The 23,523-nt window shown below is 46.4% G+C and overlaps 1 protein-coding gene across 1 annotated transcript; it reads left to right on the top strand.

Moving 5' to 3' along the window:
- The first annotated feature begins 2,150 nt into the window (after positions 1 to 2,150).
- Positions 2,151 to 21,812, top strand: ephb3a (eph receptor B3a). The gene is made up of 15 exons (XM_062481380.1): positions 2,151 to 2,656; positions 6,519 to 6,583; positions 8,111 to 8,783; positions 10,648 to 10,803; positions 12,119 to 12,454; positions 12,939 to 13,063; positions 13,197 to 13,353; positions 13,629 to 13,737; positions 13,931 to 13,983; positions 14,453 to 14,575; positions 15,405 to 15,652; positions 16,753 to 16,968; positions 17,195 to 17,344; positions 18,428 to 18,621; positions 20,158 to 21,812. Exons 1-15 carry the CDS (start codon positions 2,593 to 2,595, stop codon positions 20,267 to 20,269), a joined length of 2,781 nt encoding a protein of 926 aa, XP_062337364.1. The 5' UTR covers positions 2,151 to 2,592; the 3' UTR covers positions 20,270 to 21,812.
- The last annotated feature ends 1,711 nt before the right edge of the window (positions 21,813 to 23,523 follow it).

Raw genomic sequence — 23,523 nt, 5'->3', positions numbered from 1 at the left:
TACAAATACATTTTGATTTGATTTGATCTGAAATCCAAAGTAGATGTCAATAAGGAAACCATTTTACCTCTACTACAATTTACTGTGCAGATGCAGGACTCAGGAGAACACATTCATTTTTGTATTTACTCTGTCAAGAGCAAAGCTCGCAGGTTCTGCCAGGCTAATTCATTTTTGATCAATGAGTTGAGCAAGCATTGTGAAAGTACAGCTTCCAAACCCGCAGGCAATCGGCAGCAAGCAGCCCCTCCACAACAGGTATCATTAGTGTTTGGCAGTCCATAAAGCACTGCTCCAATATCTCTCGACTTCCTTCAGAGGTACTCAAACACAGCATTGACAGTTACTGGCCTTGTTAGCTGAAGAATTGACCGGTGTGTACGATTTTCTCATATATATTCTCATTTGTCTTTTGAAGGACGACTGTATAGAATATTGTCTTTTTCCCGCAATCTATCGTTTGTCTGTGTTCATCTAGTCCCATGATCCTGCTTTTCCCTTGTCATCTAGATAAGAACAATATCTGAAACCAGGACTTAAAGTTAAGACTGTCTATGATATCTAGTGTCCTTGTCTTCTAAGTAGGCTGTGTGTTTGATGGCCTGGTTCTGGTCTTGTACCCTCACAGTAGTGTCACACAGTAGTCTTCAAAGGTGTTTTGCTATTATTCAACAGTAGATGATCACTGGCGCACAGCATCTCCCTCCACATCCGCTCCCCAGCCTGCGTCTAACAGCTGATACCCCAAATCCAATTCTCTATTCCCAGCTTTATCTTCTTGTCTCTCCATGCTTTGTGAACTACGTATTGTCTCCTCATCTGCGTACTGATTTCTCATCTGCAGTAGGAGGCCGTTGCTCTACAAAGCGTTGTGTTTTACAACACCTGTCGCCACTATGCTGATACTATGTTATTACTTCCTGGTCAATATCAGTTTATCTCTGGTTGATTGTAATCTCAGTTCCAGGAAAGAATAAAAAAAACATGACAAAAATATAATGATCCCTGGGAATTGTGTTATCTTTGCAGAATCGTGATAACATGCTCTGCATGTTAGGTTTGTAAACTGTTGATCTAGTCTAGGACATGCAGATCAACAGTTGATTCCAGAATATTCCTTTGTGTTATACTCCCGGCCTTTGGATGACCGCTCTGACAATGATGGCATTGATTTGATGAAGAAGGGCAGTGTCATATTTTTGCTTCAGTGTCTCATATAGTGGGTTGTTTAAAGAACTCTGTCCATCAACGCTTCAATGGAGAAGGCTGACCCAAGCCTGCTGGGAACTGAACTGTAGTTAATTAGTGCACAAAGCCCGGGGGACAAAAGGAGCAGGAGGGGGTGGCACAGGGGGTTTGGTGGTGGTGGTGGGTGGGAGAGGCAGGGAGGGGGGAGGGAGGGGGGTACAGACGTCTTGAGTTGGTGGTGGGCGTCGGGTGGTGGGGGGTCAGAGGGGCGGAGGTGGGTGTCGGGGGGGGGGGGGTTAGGGGGGTTAGGGGAGACAGATGAATTAGCTGTGTGAAGGGAAGCCTTGTGTGAACACACCATGGGATGAATGTGAGCCATGGCCTGCCTGTCTGCACACTGCTGGGGCCTGGTGGGGTGGCAGGCATGAGGGGGGTGGGGGGCTAGGGGTCTAATGTACTTAGAGAGAAGAATAACCCAGAGAGACAATGTAGTAGTGACAGGATGCTAGTACCACTACTACATAAGGAAGAAAAGGAGAGGTAGGATGAGGATGATGATTATAAATTGGATAATTCTACCTCTCCTCAAAGGAGAAGAGATATAAGTTTCAAAGAGTTCCATTTGGGTTTAACAGTACAGACCTAATTCAAGCCACAGTATCAGTCGTGAACAAAAAGCCCATGGGAGGCGCTATCTATCCATTTAAAACGGATGCTGGAATTGAAGTTTAGCGCCGATTCATCCACACTTCACTTGGAGTCGAAATTGATTTCGGGTTCGATTAGAATGAACTATACTACCGTTGAACTGTTCGAGCTGGTGTGGTCCCTAATGTGCCTGACTCTCTACATCTTGGAGGGTGTGACTTGCATGTTCTCGGAGAAGGCAGCTGCTTCAAGCCTGCCTGCAGCCCCCCTTCTTCCACCCCTCACCCGTACGCCCCACAGCCCCCTTCAGTCTCTCTGTCCCAATTGCCATTCCAACGCACACTCCTTGAGGAGCAACAGCTATACGGAGTTAAAGAAGTGGATTATCGAGTGTTTTGGAAGGAACGATTCCTCGTTTTGTGGGCTATTAGCACGAAAACATAAATGCGCGTTTGGACAATAATTTTGCTTCAGTAACTCGCAATTTAGTCGATAAAGGGCGCATTGCAATAGTCTACGGCATTACCTATTCTCTCCGTGGAATGGAATCAGTCTTAGAATGAAAAACAAAACGAGCTTGATTGTATTCAGCGATTGGATATAGTGCATGGGATGACCATATTCCACAGTACTATACACAGGACATGTGAATTAGGAGAGTTTAAAACATAGCCTGTGGTGGTTTAGATGTGTGCTTTGTGTATCCCTCGTATGAGTCCAGTCTAAACCTTTATTCATGTTGCAAGATCCTGGCTTATGACAATGGATTACTTGCTATGGGTATGCAGCCTGGTGCTCCCCGTGGTATTTGCTGTCGAAGGTACGTGTAGTATTTTTCTTTTCATCACTAACTAAACATTTCATTGTATGTGTGTTTGAATGAGGTTTTTACATATATTTTTGCTGCATGAGGGTTAAATGGTTAAACTATTTTCAATCATTAAATATTAAATGCTTTGCTTTGAATTGTGACTCAACTGCATAAACACAACCGATACACATGCCATATTTTGTCCTAAAGTTTTCCTTTTGTGGTATGTGTGTGTGTGTATGTGTGTGTGCGCGCGCGTGTGTTTCTGTCACATCTGGAAGGCTTGCAGCACATAAAGATAACCCAATGTATTTCTCTTCCATGTGTCTACAATATAAGCTGCTCCATTTCTGTTTGTCATGGCAGCTGGCTTTTGCTGTTGCCAAACCATGGTTTCTTTGTCATAATGACAAGCTCTAGTGGTTGAGGATGACTGCCAATCCCACCTTTCTTGATCAAAACAGAAAAAGCCATTTAGTCGTTTGATAGGGCTCGAATTCTGGAAATACATGGTCCGAAGCTTCTTTCACACGAACAATGTTTTTCCTGATGTATTGCCTTGACATGCTGAAAGAAACAGCATGATTAGAATGAACATTAGGTTATTACTAAGCTCCACTGCCAGAGCGCACACACACACAATTACAATCCAATCAATAGCTTTCAATGAAGTGTCAGGGGATGCATGTGAAACATGCTAAACGACAAGTGTTGCAGTGAAGGTCAGCGGACGAGCCAGGGCTCGGGCTCCTTCGCGTGGAAGTATTTCCTCTGGGAGCAGCCCACCCGCACCAGGGCGACTTCATTCACCCTTCTCTACTGTAGCTACATTTCTCCCTCCCTCCCTCCCTCTCTCCCGGTCCGGCCCTCCTCCCTCCCTCTCTGCCCTCTTCCCTGTACAATCTGCTTCTCCTGGACGGGGGCCAGGACGATCCCTCATCAATTCTGGTGTCAGCAACTAAATCAATGCAGGCGCAGCAGCCTCCCAGGTCCCAGCGGCCTCTCAGGGACTCATGATCAGCCCGTTTCCCAACCCAACAACTTCAGTTACTCAACACTGGAGGTTAACTAACGCTTGTACGCAGAAGAGATGTACGGCATAAGTGTGGGAGATCCGTGCGTTGGAGACAGCCAGTGGTGTTTCTCTCACAAGACTAGGTCGTTCGTCGACTATAGTCAACGGATAATCGGGACCTGATGACGTGAATCGTTTTTCGATTCGGTCGGCCGAGTTATCTGGTGTGTGTGTGTGTGTGTGTGAGTGGAAGGAGTTCCTTCAGTGGGATTTTTTTCAGAGACGCTTGTTCTGGAGTCACTGCGTCCTTGGGTGTGTCCGTCTCCAAGTTCTCTTCGGCGGGGTGTCAAGCACACTGACGATGAAAGCCACTGTGACCGCTCTATAGCATGTGTAATCTTTTCTCACAGTACTCCTCGTCACTTAAACGTACTGCTTCCATCAAGCACTGTAACAACAAAAGAGTGCTTCTATGGTATAGATACAGCCATACTCCCTCAGAAAAACCAATTACATCATCTTTAGAAATCGCGTGCACGCATGACTGAAGAGGATGAAACGTTTAATATCAAACATTCGCCCCGCATAAGTGATTGCAGGGAAGAATTCCCGCATCCAAACATGCCCGTCTTCTTTCGCCTCCGTACATTAAAATGTAAATATGAGTAATTATCAGTTGAAGCATGAGACCAGATGCCAACTACCAGGAGGCAGTTTATGAAGGCAGATTGAACCAGGTGAGCCTGAGCCTGGGTGGAGCTTGTCGTCAGACACAGAGAGACGTCGGGGCGTGACCGACGTCGACGTGCGATTGTGAATGGGAGGTGTGGAGGGTCTCACCTTGCTACACCACAAACGAGTTCACGGAATCTGATTCCATCGCCACGCTTCCCTCAGCTCACTGTTTACAGCCAAAATGCTCATTCGAGCCTGTCTATTAATAGATGAGCATACAGTTTCTCTTGATCATGCACTGATCAGTAGGGATGGTGTTGAGCTTTAAATATTTCATGTGTTTGCTTGTTGGGTGTGCATGTCAAATTAATATGAGTAGAAGGCCTCCTTTTATGGTGTAACTGCTCACAAAGTGAATAAAACATTAGCATGTGTTCTGTGCTTTTCTCAAAGAAGGGAGAACGCAGACTTATGGCACTTGCTTCAGTGATCAAACAGTAAATTGAAATTGTGGGGATGCTCAAAGGACAGCAATGTCCCATTGGAGTGTTGTTTTCAATCCCTGGAGAGAGAGAGAGGTGGGGGGGGGGGTTGTCACATTATACTGCTGCCTCTGCTTTATGAGAGAAATGAGCAAGATTTAAATTAAAGGAGTGAAAGACAGTTAAAACTGTACCAATGAGGAGGGCTGGAAGTGGAGAGTTTTACCCTTGGGGCTCTATTCAATCAAAATCCATATTTGGAACCAGAAGAAAAATGGCTTCCCCCTCAGCAGTATTTAGCCCTTTATTGGTTATTCTGAACTGAGAGTGTCTATGGTTAACATCCAGTCCATAGGCTAATGTTCTTGTGTGTGTCAGTGCATAGGACAGAGTTCTTGGGCAAAGTCTTTTTTAAGCGTGGTGCCGTGCGCATCGCTGAGAGTTGAGTTTGAGTAGACAGACTTTGTGGTCTCCAGGCACATGGAAGGGGCCGTTCGATCTGACATCCCAAAAGCAACCTGGATTCTGCAACCCTCTGGCTCAGCTTGTGGCCTGCTGGATGTGGAGACAGCTAGTCAATGTTCACCGCCTCATGAATGATGAATGGTCATTGACATTTGTCTCAATACCCATTCTGTTTACATTCTCACAAGGAGTGCATTGTATCTGAGGTACTTGTAGCTCCGTTGTATCTCTTCCTCCGTTTCAATGAGGTAGGAAAATAAACTTCTAGAACATGCTCCACTCCATGTGTGTGTTCCTCGCAGCCTCATTAACAATTACAATAGTTACAAATAGCTGAGGCCATTAGAGTTTTGCTTCCATTGAAACACATTATTTTACATACTTTCAACCAAACATTAGTTTTTCTTATCACCTTTAAGTGAAAACAGTTGGTGCTTACTAAAACCTTTTTCTTTTTTTCAAAGAATTCAAAACAATTGGTCACATCCTTTCACCAAATGTTGCACTGCAGGACTTGTCAAACTGAAACCTAAACAATTGGAAGCCATTGAGATGTAATTATAGGGTTGTTACGATTATTTCAAAGGCAGTATGTATATTCCAGCACAGTGACCCTCACAGGCCTAATTGAGTTAATAAACTCTCGGAGCCATCACATAGATGACAGCGAGATTGGCCGGAGACAACAATGCTCATTGATCCAGTGTTTACTCTCTTTCTTCCCTGTGTTGGCTTACCCTCTCACACCTCGTTGAGGAGCCATAAACTGGGAGGTGAGAGCAGCACACAGGAATCACCTGTGGATGGAAACAGAAATTTGATTCTCTGGTCTCTCTCACACAGTCTTGAAGGGCCGTGTGAGTCCCCTGGGTGTTGCATGTAGAGAAATACGGAGTTGGTGTCTCTGTCAGTAGGTAATTTACTACAAGCAGTAACAACAAGTTTGCCAAGACACTGACGAATGTAGAAAAACTTTGCATTCACCAACACCAGTGTTTTCATTGCTTTAATATGGGGCATCACGGGCATGTTATGACAAATTGTCAATCAAATCAGCTTTGCTTGTGTGTGTGTGTCAGAACGAGAACAAACCCTTACTTTCTAACAGTTGCCCACTGTGTGGTCTAGGAGAGTCTAGTCATATGGCTTGGTTTTATTTCCCTCCCCACCTACCAGTAGAAGTAGTTAGTTAAAACTCTCCGCCGGCTCCAACCCTCCTGTTTTTAATTTGCAGAGACGCTAATGGACAGCAAGTGGGCGACTACAGAGCTGGCCTGGACCACGTTTCCCGAGAGCGGGGTGAGTTTGTGTGTATGTGTGTGTGTGTGTGTGTGTGTGTATGAGCGTGTGTGTGCATGTGTGTGTATACATGTGTGTATACATGTGTGTGCTTTTTTTACCCAACGTCTTTACTTGTGTTACCGTTTTGCGTTTTCACAACAACATTTGTTCCATTTGCTTGTTAATAGACGCCTGCCTGTCCTAAACGACGCACTCCCCACTGTTTTATATCTTTGTTGACTCAGTTTGTTTTCTTAGATACTAAAACAAATGGGAAACATGCTGGCTGGAATAGTTCCTTGTAGATGATGATTTTAAATATCTGTGGTAAATGTGAGTAGCCTCTCCCATTTTAAAGTCAAAACCATATGCAGAATATTCTCTGCCAACACAGACACTAGAGATGTCAGCAACGTGGCTCTTGTAATGCAGGGCCATAGGCCAATTACAGTCAGGAATTAAGGTTTCAGATGATATTCCCCATAGGAATGATGGGAAAATAAAACAACATGAATTTGACCCCGAGGCTAACAGCTTGACAGACCTCCCCCACTCCCGGCCAGTGTAATTTGTCTTTGCTACGTGAGCGCAAAGTCAGTCAATGGAAACCGTGGGTTGCCATGGAAACAATCTTGGATAGTCCAGCTCTCCCTAGGCTCGTGCAGAATGTCTTTGCACCTAAGAAGTCGTACGTCACGAGGGGCAAGGCGGCCTTCTCCTAATGCATGACAAGCCCATACGTTTTGTCCCGGCAATTATCATATTTTGTCAGGTATTGCAGCGACATGTTGCCCTTGATTTATGGTATATGAATCTGATGCTGGACTCACCGCTCCAGAATAAATTAGGCACATGTTGCTGGACGTCTTGATTTATGCGTTTTTTTTTCTCCAGCTGAAATAATAAATGTATCGAACCCGCATTTGTTTTTAAAATCAATTGCTCTAAATTATGTATAATGTTTTTGAAACACAATATCAATTTCTTGCAAGGTTATTCCCTCCTGGAATAAAGAATGGTGATGACATAAATGAAACAGTAATGTACATAGATGTTATAGAATTTTTTTCTGAACTCCAGGTCAGATAGTTACACGGATTATACACTGACTATCAGCCATCTTTGTTATCATGCATATTATCCTGTTGGCTGTGTTTTAGGGCAGATCTCTTTTGTATGTATTAGCACAGCACAAGATTGGCAAAAAAGAAGGTTCACCTAAATACAAGAACATTGCCACTTTACTTGAAGTGCCTCAGAATACCATTGAGATGCAATCAGAGAGCTGGCATTGCATTTAAATTGACCCTTTAATAAATAATTCCCTGTTTGCATTATAGAAGAAGAGTTCAGAAATGGGAAATGTGATTTAAAATGTACCCTTTAATCTCTCTCAGAGCCATAAGTTGACAGTGACATTCAGAAACCAGATCTCCTGTGGAGGCTATTTATATTATTCTCTTTTTCTGTGGAATCATGCCATGAGTACATGTTCTCCTCTTCCGAGTTCCCTTGTTGACGATGCTTGTCTGTTTCTCTCCACAGTGGGAGGAGGTGAGTGGCTACGATGACTCCATGAGTCCAATCAGAACATACCAGGTGTGCAACGTGCGTCAGCCCAACCAGAACAACTGGCTGAGGACTGACTTCATCCCCAGGAAGGGCGTGCTGCGCGTCTACGTGGAGATCAAGTTCTCGGTACGCGACTGCGCTAGCATCCCCAACATCCCCGGTTCCTGCAAAGAGACCTTCAACCTGTTCTACTACGAGTCGGAGGGGGACACGGCCACGGAGGGCAGCCCGCTGTGGAGGGAGAACCCTTACATCAAGGTGGACACCATCGCCCCCGACGAGAGCTTCTCTCTGCTGGAGGCCGGCCGGATCAACACCAAGGTCCGCAGCTTCGGCCCGCTCTCCAAGGCGGGCTTCTACCTGGCCTTCCAGGACCTCGGGGCCTGCATGTCACTCATTTCGGTCCGGGTTTTCTTCAAGAAGTGCTCCACCACCATAGCTAACTTTGCTGTGTTCCCTGAGACGGCCACGGGAGCCGAAGCCACATCCTTAGTCATCGCCCCGGGGGCCTGTGTGTCCAACGCACAGGAGGTGTCGGTTCCTTTGAAGCTGTACTGCAACGGGGACGGGGAGTGGATGGTTCCTGTAGGCTCCTGTACCTGCACGCCAGGCTTCGAGCCAGCAATGGGGGACACACAGTGCCAGAGTGAGTTTGGAAAAGACTTTCTGACTTTTGTTTAACTAAAGCTCCTTTATATGCTCGGCGTTCAGCTCAGCCGATGCCCTCTCCTCTGTATGTATTGTGCAGTGCTTGAATAGGGTGAAGGAGGGTGGAGGAGAGCATGAATTAATGAGCTGTTGCAGAGAGGTGCCGCATACAAATATTGTGGGAGGAGAACTGGAGTGAGTAAAAGATAGCGGAGGAAAAAATAGGGAGCGAGCCAACAGATTTGCGGCTGAGAAAAAGAGATAATGTGAAAGACAGAGATTACAAGAGAACAGGAGAAAAGATATTGTACTATGAAAAGCGATAAATGGAGGGAGGGAGGGAGGGAGGGGGAGAGAGAGAGAGAGAGAGAGAGAGAGAGAGAGAGAGAGAGAGAGAGAGAGAGAGAGAGAGAGAGAGAGAGAGAGAGAGAGAGGGGTGACTTGCCAAAGCAGAGATGTGAGTGGCCATAGAAAGGGGAGTCATTCTCTCACCTGGACGCGAGAAATAGTGTAAAACACATTCTGGAGAGCTCATTCGTTGCCGTTTGGCGGCTCAAGGTTAAAAGCCTGCCGTCGACTCCTGATAAAGGGCTGAAGCCGATGGGCCTGGCTGGCAACGAGGAAGTGTAATTTCCTCTATGGCCTCCTGTTAGTTAATCTACAGGCGCCCGCACTCATTAACACCACTCAGACCACCGTGAGCCAACACTGTCGGGCTAACATTAATCACACAGGCGGCTCATTTCTTACCGCCATGTTTTCCTGCTCAGAGGCTAGTCCTGCAGATAGAGGGAGAGAAGAGGGAAGAGGGAGAAAACACAGCCAGGGAGAACTTTGCTGTACTGAAGAAAGACAAATCATCACATCCTCCAAAGAGGTTAATGGATTAAAAACCAGGAGGAGTACAGTGATTCAGCACTCTCCTGAACGAAGAAAACAAACAAACAAACGAAAAGGATGATACAGAGTCAGAAAGAAAACATAAATCTGATTAGAGTGTAAGGCGCGGTTAATGCTTTGTGAATTATAACACATTTTCATTTTATCATACCAGCTTTTGGCTATATTGCCGGCTTAAGAGCTAAAGCAGGACCCACTTACTTCACTAATTTCACTGAAAGTGGCATTCCGGGGAATTAGGATGTAGCTTAAGTTCAAACTAAAAGACCACTTAGTCCAACCAGTTAATCACACCCTTTTGCTAACACGGTTTTACGAGCATTCATGCTGATAGGACAGATGTTACCCAGGGTCTTTGTTTTAACCCACAGAACAGGAATGTGAGAAACCATAAAAAATCTGATCCACAAACCTTCTAGAATATCCCCACATATCTTGATTCCACTGAAGGGTCGGTTTCCGAGCTTCTTCCTCGATTTATGTTCCCAGCTTTACACTCAGTTTCTCAGTTGGAATTGATTTGGATTTATTTGGCCATCAAGCTGTTCTGCATGCAGTATGGGACAATGTTTATATTCAGTGTTGTGTCTGAGTCTTGCGCAAACATTGACTAATGGACTGTTGTGAGCCGTTACTCTCAATCTCGTTTTCAATCTTTGTCTGCTTGGCAAGAGCAATCTACGGTCAGCCGTCCATCTCTGTCCTCCTCCTTCTCTTCCACCTCTCTTTCTCCTTTGGCTTGAAGGGGTTCAGCTGCCTGACTGAAGGAAAAGGACAGGTTATAGTGTGTATACGTTTGGAGATATAGTTCCTTGTATTTTCCTGCATGCGCCTCTCAACAGTGAGCTAGGTATTCCTCACAAGCGGTCATCCCAGGTCACATGTCCTGTGCAGCGGACCATGGTTCGGTGTTTGATTGACAGCATTCTTACTGACCCCATTTGTTTTCTTGTCCCATCTAGCCTGCAGCCCTGGAACCTTCAAGTCGAAACAGGGAGAGGGCTTGTGTTCCCCGTGCCCCCCCAACAGCCGAGCCAGCTCCAGGGGCTCAAGCGTCTGCCCCTGCCAGAACGGCTTCCACCGTGCAGACAGTGACCCTCCAGAATCGGCCTGCACCAGTAAGTCTAGACCAGCAGCTTTCATTGAAAACACCCGAGGCTGGACTCATTGTGTATATGTGAATCTAAGAGCTTTGGAGAAGCTTTGTTAGCAATGAGGGATAATTCATTCAAAAATCTAATTATGTAGATTTTTTTATTATATGTTTTTTAATTATACTTGGTTTTGAGAAATTAAGTACAATCAAGGTTGATATATCAAGCCTAATTTCAGTGAACTGCGTTTTCACACCGGGGTGCAGTGGGCTGTTTGCAATGACAGCTTTCTCATACACAAACCCAATGTATTGTGTGTTGATGGAAATGGACATGTGTTGTACGGACCAGCCAAAATCCCCCACAGGGCATTTAGAATGTGTGAAATGACACACACAAGCTGTGATGATTCTCTTGGGTCTCTTGTCACGAAGTGACTGCACCCTGGATTTTGTTCATCAAACGCAGCCCTACGTATCTCCTCCAGCCTGCCTGTCCGAGCCTGTGGACCGGCGTTGATGTTCAGCGAGGGTGTTGTACCAGAAAGCTCAGCAGAAGGCCAGTCTGGACTCTCTTTGTGTGTTGTAGATTGTGCTACCCAATTAGCAAGGGCCGAACTCCAAACGTTGTCATTGTAATGAGACATGACAGAGCGTACGCAGGCTTGGCTGGGGGCAGACTGGCAGGGATGGAGGAGCAGAGAGAGGGAGCCGGTTGGCCGTGACGAGAGGAGCAAGAGAAACACTCTGAAAGTGTTTCTCTAGCGTATCCTGCGTTATATGTCAGCCTTTTCCTGCTTTAAGGTTTTTGATTGGCCCCTCAAAGCTTGTTATAGGATGAAAGGAACCTTTGCGGCTTCTGAACCAATCTTTGTTGGTTCCCCCTCAGCTGTTATCACGGTTAGATCCAGGTTTCAAATACTACTTCTTAGCCAAACTCCAGCTCTTTCGGGCATCCCCAGGGGTGCTGAAACACGAATGGAAATGTGCTGTATTCCATCTCAGCTCCATGACTATGGAGTCAGCTTCCATACACGATACATAAACATTAAGTCACGCATTGGATGGAGCTACCGTTGTACTGTATAAAGCTATTCATTCAGTAGTGTGCAGCAGACTGAGTTCATGCACAAGAATATTCCTATTTCATGGCCAAGGGTTTTGATTAGGGGGAATAGTGATGGATTAGCTGTGCGTGAAATGCACAAGGAGCCTCGTCGGTTGTTGAATACACCGACGCCGAATACTCCCGGTGCGTTCAGCAGAGCACACACTGAGTGAGTGGCCTCTTTGAGCGGAGCAGCGCTCTCAAGTGTCCGTGTTTGCGTCTGTCCGCGCAGCCGTCCCGTCGCCCCCTCAGAACGTCATCTCCAGCGTGAACGAGACCTCCCTGTCGCTGGAGTGGGAGGAGCCGGCGGACGGCGGGGGCCGGAGCGACGTCATCTACAACGTGGTGTGTAAGAAGTGCCTGCGGGAGCGGAGCCCGTGCACGCGCTGCGACGACAACGTGGACATAGCACCGCGCCGCCTGGGCCTCACGGACAGGAAGGTGGTGGTGAGGAACCTGCAGGCTCACACCCGCTACAGCTTCGAGGTCCAGGCCGTCAACGGGGTGTCGGGGAAGAGCCCGTCGGCGCCCAGCTACGCCACGGTCAACATCACCACCAACCAAGCAGGTCAGACGTCCTGAACGTCCGGTGTGAATGATAGATAGATAGATATATACGTTATTAATCCCGTGGGGAAATTCAGGGTATCCTGATAGCAATTATGAGTCACACACAGACGAGTAATCAATAGGATTCACGATATTGGAAATCAATGGCATCACCACCTAATTGAACTCTTAATGACCATTGACTTTAACAAGACAACAGCTTTCAAAGGCAATTATGTTCACCTCTCGTATTCCACACTGTATGCTTGGGTGCCATTTATGAACTCAGGACAATTAAATATTCAGTTAGAGCCCAACACAAGGCTATGTACTGCAAGCTGCGTAGAGGTGATACAAAGGGCAATGTAACCTCTTCTAGTAGTACTAGTTTCCCCAGACATATTTTCACATAATTTTCATAACTTTTTGGTGTGTGCGTTACCATGGAAATAATACACATCCTCGTCATTCCATGCGTTGTTCTCTGTCTTGTCCGAACACAGCCCCTTCAGCGATCCCCACGGTCCACCTCATGAGGTCCACGTCCGACACGCTCAGCCTGTCCTGGCTGCCTCCGGAAAAGCCCAACGGCTTCATCCTCGACTACGAGATCAGATACTACGAGAGGGTGAGCGTCACCCGACCAGCCATGGTTGTTTCCTGAATAATAATAGTAGTTATTAGCTAATAAGTAATGTCAGAGGAGTTTCTACCTTGAGGAAGGTTTCCATCCTCATTCTGCCCCCTGTTTCGGCTTCCAGGGTCAGGCCATGTCCCACACAGTGACAGCCCAGTACAGCTCAGCCAAGGTGGAGGGGCTGAAGTCAGCCACGCAGTACGTGGTCCAGGTCCGGGCTCGCACTGTGGCCGGCTATGGACGCTACAGCAACCCAATGGACTTCAGCACCAGTCTGCACAGTACGGACCCCCAACCCTCTTCACACACTTTCCATTATTGTTTCTAATATTAATCATATTAGTATATAATGATACCCCCAAAAATGGGTACAAGTTTTTAGAAATTAGGACTTTTGTGTGAAAGTAAAATAGAATATGTGAGAGCAGCTATCTTTCAATGATATCCTGTGAGCATTTTTTTAGATACCTGTGCCATTCGCAACAAGCTGACACACCAAGAGCTGGTTCTGGAACATTCCAGGTGTTAACTATTATGTTGGTTGATTTCTCCAAAGGTGACCCCCAGAAGTCTGTGCAGGACCAGCTTCCTCTCATAGTGGGCTCGGCATCAGCAGGCCTGGTGGTCATCGTAGCAATGGTGGTGATAGCCGTGGTCTGCCTCAAGTAGGTGTAGTGGAGGAGCGACGCGAAACCACACACACACAGTCTCGAAGTCTCTAATGTTATTCTTGATTTTGCGAAAGCTCTCAGAGGGGTGTAAGCCCCCCTGAACTGTGTTTCTCTCTTGACTGTCTGCCTGCTGCCTACTGCCAAGCCTGAGGATCCATCATGCTAATGAGCCTTTGTGCGGTTTCAGGAATCAGCGTAGCAGTTCTGAGCTGGAGTACACTGAGAAACTACAGCAGTACAGTGAGTACAGTCTGAATACTGGATTACCGTTTGTGAGTCTTGTGTGTGTGCGCATTGTGAGTATTTGTGTGGGTGAGTGTGTCGTGTGTGCGTTTGTGTGTCGTGGGTGTGTATTGTGGGGTAAATCACCTGATTCAATCAATTATCTAATCACCTGACTAATACAGGAAACCCCATTTGCTCATTGAAAGGCCATGATTAGGGAGATCATGTGGTCTACAGAGGCCCTCAGGGGTGCAGAGTCTGAGGCTCTTCAAGAACCAAAGACCCCCCCCCCCCATTTACTCCATGCTGCTCATGCATTAAAAAAAACATTTAATTCAGCCGCTAGCATCATTTATTTCAGGCTAAGAAGAAGTATACAAGAGGGTTAGGACTTGGGTTAGGGTTGAATGACCTAGACCAAGGACTTGAATGAGGAAAACCGAAGCGAAACATTCACACTTCTCTCCGTCCCTCTCCCTCTCAGTTTCACCGGGGGTCAAAGTGTACATCGACCCCTTCACTTACGAGGACCCTAACGAGGCGGTCCACGAGTTTGCCAAAGAAATTGACATCTCCTGTGTGAAGATTGAGGAAGTCATTGGCGCAGGTAAACAGCTGCGTCGAGCGCGGCTCTTGCTACACCGAAGATCATGGGTTCGATTCTGAGGTTTCACACTAACACAGTCAAACATATCTCTGTGCTGTAGCTCCATAAGCAAGCCTTGACTAAATGGAATGTACAGTATATTGAGTCATGTATCCATGAGCCCGCTGTGTTAACGAGGACTGAGGTTGGCTGGAGAACTGTGTGTTGGAGGGGTCAGGCAGGACAGGGCTGTGATCTGTGAACAGCTTCTCCACAGTGCTGTCATCCGAGTCTGTTTACTCTCCAAGAGCATGTTGTGTCCTTACGTCAACTTGAATGACAATCTTCTCCTGCTCGTTCGCCTCCCCCATTCTCGCCCTCTCTATCTCTCTCTATCTCTCGCTCTATCTCTCTCTCACCATCTCTCATTGTCCTTTCCCCTGTGTCCTTTTGTAAAACGTGTTTAGACTCAGGCCCTAAAAGCAAAACCCCCAAGCTCCTCACCCGACCCCTGTCCCCCTCCACGGCCTACCGGCTCCACTCGCCCCCCAGGCCCCTCTCCCCCTCCCTCCCCAACCTCTTACAACCTTGAGCTCCCGCCCAGCTCTCCTCTCCTCCTCCCACCCTCCTCTCACTCTCTCCTTCCCCACAGTTGTAGACCGTACACCCTCCCCCCACCCGTGTCTTGTCCTGGTCCTTCACTCTCCTCAATCCAGAGTCTCTCCGCTGTGCAAACCAGTAATGCCCCCGTCTCCCTCACTCCCCACCTTTCCTCCACTCCCCTTGACCCTGGTTCACCCCCCCCCCATCTCCTCCACCCCCTCCCCCTCCCTGTTTACTGTTACCCCAGGTGAGTTTGGGGAGGTGTGCCGTGGCAGGCTGAAACAGCCAGGGCGGAGGGAGGCGGTGGTGGCCATCAAGACTCTGAAGGCCGGCTACACCGAGCGCCAGAGGCGGGACTTCCTGGCGGAGGCGAGCATCATGGGCCAGTTCGACCACCCCAACGTGATCCGCCTGGAGGGTGTGTTGACCCGGAGCTGCCCCGTGCTCATCATCACTGAGTTCATGGAGAACGGAGCGCTGGACTCCTTCCTCAGGGTGAGACACCTTAACACCCTCCCCCCCTTTCTCCCTCTCCCTCTCTCTCTCTTGCAGGGACATTATGTGAATGTTGTGAGTCAAAGCTCAGCCCGACACTCCCTCACACGAACTCCTCTCAGTCATCTGTCCAACCAAGTGCTCTTCCATGCCGAGGCCTGTTATCTATCCCATGCCACAGTCCCATGACTCACAGGAGCACAGCCATCATCTAATGATGTAGAACATAGAACAACAGGCTACAGCCTCCCTTTATGACTGCCTGCCTGCCTGCCTGCCTGCCTGCCTGCCTGCCTGCCTCTCTGTCTTTCTGTCTGTCGGTTTTTCTGTTGGCCCACATAATTTACATATCTGTCTAAGCCTTTTTTCTATAAGCATGCATTCAACTGTATAGAGTACAAAGCGTCTTGTCAAGGGTTTGGTCCTGTTACGTCAAGGTTTTTTCTTCTTGGATTCAGGAAATATACGCTTTTTAGCTGTTTTCATGACTTCACAAAGAGTTAGTTACATAGGTCACATACTTTGGGTTCCATACTCTTATCTGTAGTCATGGTACACAACGCTCTGAATCAGAAATCAATGCGTGGCCTAAAAAGAATAAAGAAATATGCTAACTTCATTTGACAATTCAATGATAACTGACATCCACTTTATGGTTCTGTGAACTCTCCAAAAATGTGCATTGTCACTGTAGCCCCTTTGAGGGCCTGAGACGCGTGTTTGCTCCAGGAACTCCACCGAGTCTATAATTAGCCAGCCAGCTAATTGCATGTGGTAAGACAGCAGGAAAAGGTCAACAGTGAAGACTGACAGAAACGTCCTTAAAGGTTATGACAGATGCCATCTCATGTTTGCATAGGCTTTATGACTGAGTGTCTGACCGCACCCTCCTGTCTCCCCTCTCCTTTCCCAAGCTGTGTCTCTTCCTCTCTCTCCCATCCCTATATCTCCTCCTCCTCTCCCCAGGCTATCTTCTTGCTGTTCCTCTTTCTCAAACGTCTCTGTATCACCCCCCCCCCCCCCCACACACACACACACACACACACACATATGCACACACACTCACACTTTTTCTCCTTCTCACACTCCTCCCTCACCAGCTGAACGATGGCCGTTTCACCATGACCCAGCTGGTCGGCATGCTACGTGGCATCGCCGCGGGGATGAAGTACCTGTCCGACATGAACTACGTCCACCGCGACCTGGCCGCACGCAACATCCTGGTCAACAGCAACCTGGTGTGCAAGGTGTCCGACTTTGGCCTGTCCCGTTTCCTGGACGACACCTCCACTGACCCCACCTACACCAGCTCACTGGTTAGTAGTGCGTGCGAGGGTGTGCACGTGTGGGCTCTTTTCCCCCATGTGTGTTTTCTCCAACGGCTGTGGCCGTGAAAGTGAAGTGAAGTAAATGTCAGTCTGTCTTCTCCGCTGCCTGTGTGGCCGCATCTCCCTCTGTGAGCTGTGTGTGTGTGTGTCTAATGACTGCAGCTCAGCGGGCGTCAGTGTATCAATAACGCCCCCCATCGTCTCGTCTCCGCAGGGAGGTAAGATCCCCATCCGGTGGACTGCGCCGGAGGCCATCGCCTTCAGGAAGTTCACCTCCGCCAGTGACGTCTGGAGCTACGGCATCGTCATGTGGGAGGTGGTGTCCTATGGAGAGAGGCCCTACTGGGACATGAGCAACCAGGATGTACGTGAGCTCCCACCCCTTCACAGCCCCGGCTTTGGGTGGATTGGGGGGGAGGTTTGAGAGGCTGTCGTCGGAGCTGTGTGGCTGTCTTCCTGCTCTGCTGTTGTTATCTTTGTTCTGCAGTCGTGAAGTGCAGCTGTGTGCCTGTGGTCTTGTTTTATAGCCCTAACCTACCTACGCCCCCTACTAACTCGTGCACACCGAAACACCCCTGCTGAGCCCACAGTGCATGCACACTTGTATGCACACACACACACGTTTATACACTCATACACACTGATACACACACACACACTTGTACACACACACCTTTTTACGTTCACACAAACGCACACATTCACTTAAACCCGCATGTATACACACATACACCTATGCTCACACGTTCTCTACCAGTGCTATTCCACAGACATGACGCTTCAGCAGAGTACTTGATGACAAGCAAAGCCTCTTTACTACTCCTCCACCACCTGACACCAGAGTACAGATCTGTGTTCACCCTCTACACCGCAACATTAAACTGAGAGGGCACATTATTCATGGGAAGAGACTAATAAAGGATTGTCTGACATGCTAGAGGAGATGAACAAAAACTACCAATATTAAATCATTGACTTCAATAAACTGCATAATATGAGAACTGCATTGTGGGCACAACAAATTATTATTATTAATGTTGTTTGTAGTCAATAGGCTGACAATATGCAATATAAACTGTACGAACACACGCTGTATGATCGTGTATAAAGTACTTGCCAGGATGCTCTCCAACTAATTGCAAGAACAGAACAGTAGCGGCTCTAGAATTCCTTGAAGGCAACAAACCTTTTTTGCAAGGAGTCAGAACATGTACGCACGCAAACACACTGGAGCACATGGATGAATACGATCAGAAACACAAAACAAAAGCGGCATGCCTTTATCAAAGAGCCTTCGTTGTGTTTTAAACGGAAAACTGTCTTATTTTGATTGATGTTCATAGCATCACTAAATAATATATTTGCATACAACAGTGTTATGATCCATTATGATCCATCCATTTCGAAATGAACACGAATGTATCCCCCTGCTCATTCCTTGGGTCAGGTGATGACGGCAGTGGAGCAGGACTACAGGCTGCCCCCGCCCATGGACTGCCCCATGGTGCTGCACCAGCTCATGCTGGAGTGCTGGTTGAAGGAGAGGAACCAGCGGCCCAAGTTCTGCCGGATCGTCAGCACCCTGGACAAGCTCCTGCGCAACGCCGCCAGCCTTAAAGATGTCACCAGCATATATTCAGGGTGAGTGACACACTGGATGACATCATTCACCGTATGTCATGTCAGGTTGAGCGTTGTAGCTATGCAAGATGCTGCCAACAAAAAAGACCTGTAACTTCCAAATTCAATCTTGTTATATTCTATGGTGAATATATTTTTGCTGGTGGGAGTGTCGTGTGTGATTTATCTTGTTTCAGAGGTTGGATGGTACATTTTGTTGGGTGCCCTGACAAATGTTACACAGAGATGCATATAATGTCTGTCCAGAAATCCAGACTTCTGTTCTCAGCTCATACTCAGGCTCAATTGTACTTTTTACTCACTGTTTTGTGGCCTCCAGTCATCCCCTGATACCAATCCTGTTGTTAGATTGAAACCTCCACAGTGATGCATTATGCACCAAGTGCATGAAGTCAAGCATGCAGCATCTGCCTTGAAATAGTTATTTTTCCCCTCACATAAACAAAAAAGCTGGATTCATACAGTATTCAGCTCTTTGGCTCACAGTTACACTTTTACACTCTGCCCCAGGGGCGATTCCTCTGTCAGGGTTTTTGGCTCAGCGAAGCTAATTGCGTGTGGAAACGTAATGGCTGACCTAGGTTTAATTCCCCGTGCTCTTGGCTGGATCCTGAAATAGGTGATAGTCCGGAGCGCCAGGTCTGCTGACGTGGAAATACGCGAGGTGATGGAGGGAGAGTAATAAGGGAGATTGAGGAGAAGCTAAAAGAGAGGAATGTGTTTAATTAGGTTGCTAATGAGGTTTTTAATGTGCCGGGGGAGGGCACACCCATTGCTGTGATGGGCGAATCGCTGGGGAAGCAGTGTGTGCGTGTGTGTGTGCAAGTAAGCATGTGTGTGTGTGTGCGTGCGCGCGTACAGTGTTATGCTACGTGTCGCTGTACGCGGATGGCATGCCGATGATTTATTCATGGCCCAGTCCGTATGCGACAGCTAAAGAGAGTGAGAGAGTGGGGAAGTGGGGAGATGTTGTCATCGCATGATTTAGTGCGTGTCCTCAGACCAGACAGCCGTGGTCGCGTGTGCAGGCCTGCGTTTGGAAGGTAGGGATCGTGTGTGCGTGTCAGAGATCCACGGCGTGTGCATGTCAGGGTCCCCCCCCCCCCGCCTGCCATAGGCTGTTCAGTGATGATGGGGGTAGATATTGGAAAGAGAGAGGATATGAGTCCCTGTCTTATCTCCTGTGGATCTCCAAAGAGAAGTGCTTTACAAAAGAGGGACGCTGTCCAGCCGATGAAGGACAGGAACGGTCAAACACTGCAGCCGCCCAGAAACAGGCTCAACTTTATTAAAACCACCTGAAATTGGCCTTGAAATTGATTGCTTTTTCATGATCATTATCAACTAATATTTGTTTTTGTTTATGCTCCCACCCTAACTGGAGGTAAGCAGACAGAATGCCAACGTCTGCCATCAGTACATTATCTTAGATGTGCTGTATACTTAAATTCTCCCACAATCTGTCATATCAATTGAGAAACTGCTATGAGCCTACTTGACTGTCAGTGAAGGATTTGTGTTTGTCTGTGTTCTCAGGGACCTGCTGCGGATTGGAGGAACTCTGCCCGGCCACCACAGGAAGAGTCTTGACAGCAGTCAGGAGATCGTCCGACAACAGATGAGCCAAACTCTGCCTATCCGGGTGTAAGTCCCAACTGACCCCCAACTGAACCCCAAGAGACACCAGATACTCTAGGAAGAGCTGCCTAGGAACTTTAACTGGAGAGCCCAATGTTGGGGTAAAAAAATGAGGAAATTGACTATTTCCTAACTTACTGACAAGTGGGGCTGAGAATTAATGGTTCATTTGAAGGAGTATTTGCTTCTTTTTCATTTACAGGAACTTGTGGATTTATGAAATATTTGTTGCCGAAAAGCCAAACTCCCCCCTCAGGTTGTGTTTGCATGTCTGCATGTGTTTCTGCTGGCTGGGGTTCATCCCGTCCTCTACAGTGACCCAGGATGGCCCTGGGGCTTCACCATTGGTATTAAGAGTTCATGTGTTCCTGCATTTAGACAATGAATGGGAAGAAAAAGATGAAAACATTATTGATTACATTTTTTCACAATGGATATCAACAACACTTGACTCCTGAATCAAATCCTAAGCCCATGGATCAGAGGAATCTTCCAAGACTTTAAAAAAAAAAATCCAGTTTTGTCCCTGTCCTCTTCAGTGTTGTCTTCCATACAACTGAGAACTCTCATAATGATGGTGTGTGTAAGTCACTGTGTATTTTTCTCACCTGCTCTGGTTGAAGGAGGCGGTAGGGCCATGAGAGGTGAGAGGGCTGTGTTTGACTGACAGTGCAGGACACAGCATCAAATGCATGCCGTTGTGGTGGAACACTTCTGATAACAGACAATAGTGGGATCACTGGTGGGACATTTTGCTCTATGGACAGATGCCATACTTTTTCAATCTCATTTTATTCTAAATTGCATTCTTTTGGATGCTAAGTTATTACATATTATTCAGAAGAGTATTCTGTGTTTTCTACGATAGTCTTATCTTTTGGATTTGTCTTATTGCTTGATTTTGAACACATTCAATGTTTTTATTGAGCAAGAAGAAAATATTTTATTTTGACTATATTTGGTCCAAAAGGGTAGAGGTCTTGTAACAGAAATAGCCAGTAGGCACCATAGCTGTACCATATCATCAACTAGAAATTTGCCACTTCCTTCATCCTGGACCTAGATAACCACTCCTAATCTTGATGTGTTGGATATTTCCTGTTGCAGATCAAAGTGAATTAAAAAGGCCACTGTCGCTATGTGACCTTAATATCCACCTGACCTACAAACATTGATGTAATGTCGTCCCTCAATGGTTAATTACGCGAGAGAGTATTTTTAAAGTATGCCAGCTGTCAGCAGAGCGCTGTGACTGGGCTGCATCTCCCCATCTCAGATAAACCAATCTGCACCGCTGCCAGCACCATTTGACCTAACTTTGACCCATGGTTACATGTTTGTTTGTCGGCAGACAAATTGAAAACCACGGTTTCAGGGCCATTAAGAATGTGTATATGTCAACTTTAAAGAAGAAAACGCCTGTTAGGGGCAGATTTTTTGTCTGCAAGAGTAAGGTGTATTGAATTGTAAAAAAAAAATATATAAAAAAAAATAGCACAAAATAAGCATTTTTCTTTCCGTATTTTTAAGATAATCATATGCAAATAAATTATTAAAGTGTTATCCAGTATTCTGTTTGATTTCTCTGTGAGTCCATCAGACCCTATTTCCAGGCCATCTCTCAGCCTGTCTTAGGATGAACAGAGGGAATACCAAGTGTGCTTAGCTTCAGAATAGGCTGTACAGCTGACCACATACATTTTTAAGCAGAAAGCTTGCTAAATAAGCAAACAGAACTATAGATTTCTACACTTGATCATCTATGAGATTATAGATCTGCGTATTTTGTTGTTGTTTGTATCTGTGTTGTTTAGGTGTCGGAAACACAAACTCCAGCATCTTGTATCATTCTCCTCTTGCCAATACTGATGAGCAGAGCTGTCACCTAGCAACCCACTGCGGTAGATGGTCTAGCTAGTGAAGTCGTTTTTATTGACTGTTGAAACTGACCCGGAGAAAGACAGGGCCATTCTAGCCGCGTGCATTTATGATTTTCGGGCCTGGATGCTGAGTCAGCAGCTGTTTGATCACCTTCCTGAGTACAGATTAATGATGACATAACCTCCTCCATTCTGTCCTTGGGAAGATGAGCACATAGAATAGCCATGAGAAACCCAAAGTACAGTTAGTGACAGACCACAAGACGCTTATGTTAAACTTGCAAACAACTCAATTGAGTTGTTCAGTAAATACTCCTCCATGGCAACAACTGCCATTAACCTAAGTTGATATTGACAGCATAGTTATTCTCCCTTTCAGCAGGTGGTATAGTTACAATACCTACCCGACACAGTATCAGACCTAGACAGGATCATTTGTTCAATGGATGAAGGTAGACACATGGCCTTCATTTAAAAGATGTAATGTAAAATGTTTAAGGAGATGTCTGGGATTTCATTAAATATACATTGTAAAAATGACTTCCGAATGCAGGATCTTGAGTTTAAATTTGGTTTCATTTTACAAAGTAATGCAGTGTTAATATTGGTTGTCTGTAGATCAAACCTATACAAATGTTTAAATCTCTCTGAAGTACAACCCCAGTGAATGTGCCACTGAAAAAGCTTCAATTTTCAATCAATGAGGGCTTTGATATTGTTACAATTTCTTGTGCAAATAATACCAATCCTTCTGTATAATGTTTGACGCCATTGCCATTCTATTAGGTAATTAGAAATCAACAGCGTGAGTTGATCCATAAATTTTAATGAGAAAGCTTAATAGAGTAATATTACAGGATGCCGTGCCTTTGATGACAGTCAATTTCTGTGCAATTTGTTTCATGCTTGCCCACTTGTCGTATGGTTGTGATGGCCAGACACTCATGCAGTTCAACGTCAAATCCATACATCTCTTGTTTGATCCCTATGATTACGAGATTAACAAGCACTGTGCCGTTGTAACTGACTGTACGTAATCACACACTCACGCATACAAACACAATTTCGCCGCGTACACGCATGCATACATACACACACACACACACACACATATAAACACCCTTGTAGATACACACAAGAGCAGATGAAAACACGCAAATGGAAACACAAAAATATGATGGATTGGCAGCGATTTCCCCGATTTGGCGTGTCCACTACTTGTGTAGTTCTCTGATTCCACCAGTCACTTTCCTCCGGAGCTCAAAGCGTTCATTTGCCATCCTGTCCAAAGCTAGTTTAATGCCTCCAATTACAGGGGGTCTGCAAGCAGGCAGATTTGGGGCGAAGCTTGGCAGCAGAAGAGTTTGCTACGCTTCAGGGCCTT

This window comes from Osmerus eperlanus, chromosome 16 (assembly GCF_963692335.1).
Source record: "Osmerus eperlanus chromosome 16, fOsmEpe2.1, whole genome shotgun sequence".
NCBI lineage: Eukaryota > Metazoa > Chordata > Actinopteri > Osmeriformes > Osmeridae > Osmerus > Osmerus eperlanus.
The sequence above is the reverse complement of the archived record's forward strand: the minus strand, read 5'-3'. Positions and strand labels throughout refer to the sequence as shown.

What these genes read in the sequence shown, in the direction of transcription:
- ephb3a (XM_062481380.1), top strand. Translation starts at nt 2,593, where the DNA reads ATGACAATGGATTACTTGCTATGGGTATGCAGCCTGGTGCTCCCCGTG. An exon ending in CATCACCACCAACCAAGCAG is followed by an intron (nt 12,455 to 12,938) that starts GTCAGACGTCCT and finishes GTCCGAACACAG; the next exon opens with CCCCTTCAGCGATCCCCACG. An exon ending in CGCTGGACTCCTTCCTCAGG is followed by an intron (nt 15,653 to 16,752) that starts GTGAGACACCTT and finishes CTCCCTCACCAG; the next exon opens with CTGAACGATGGCCGTTTCAC.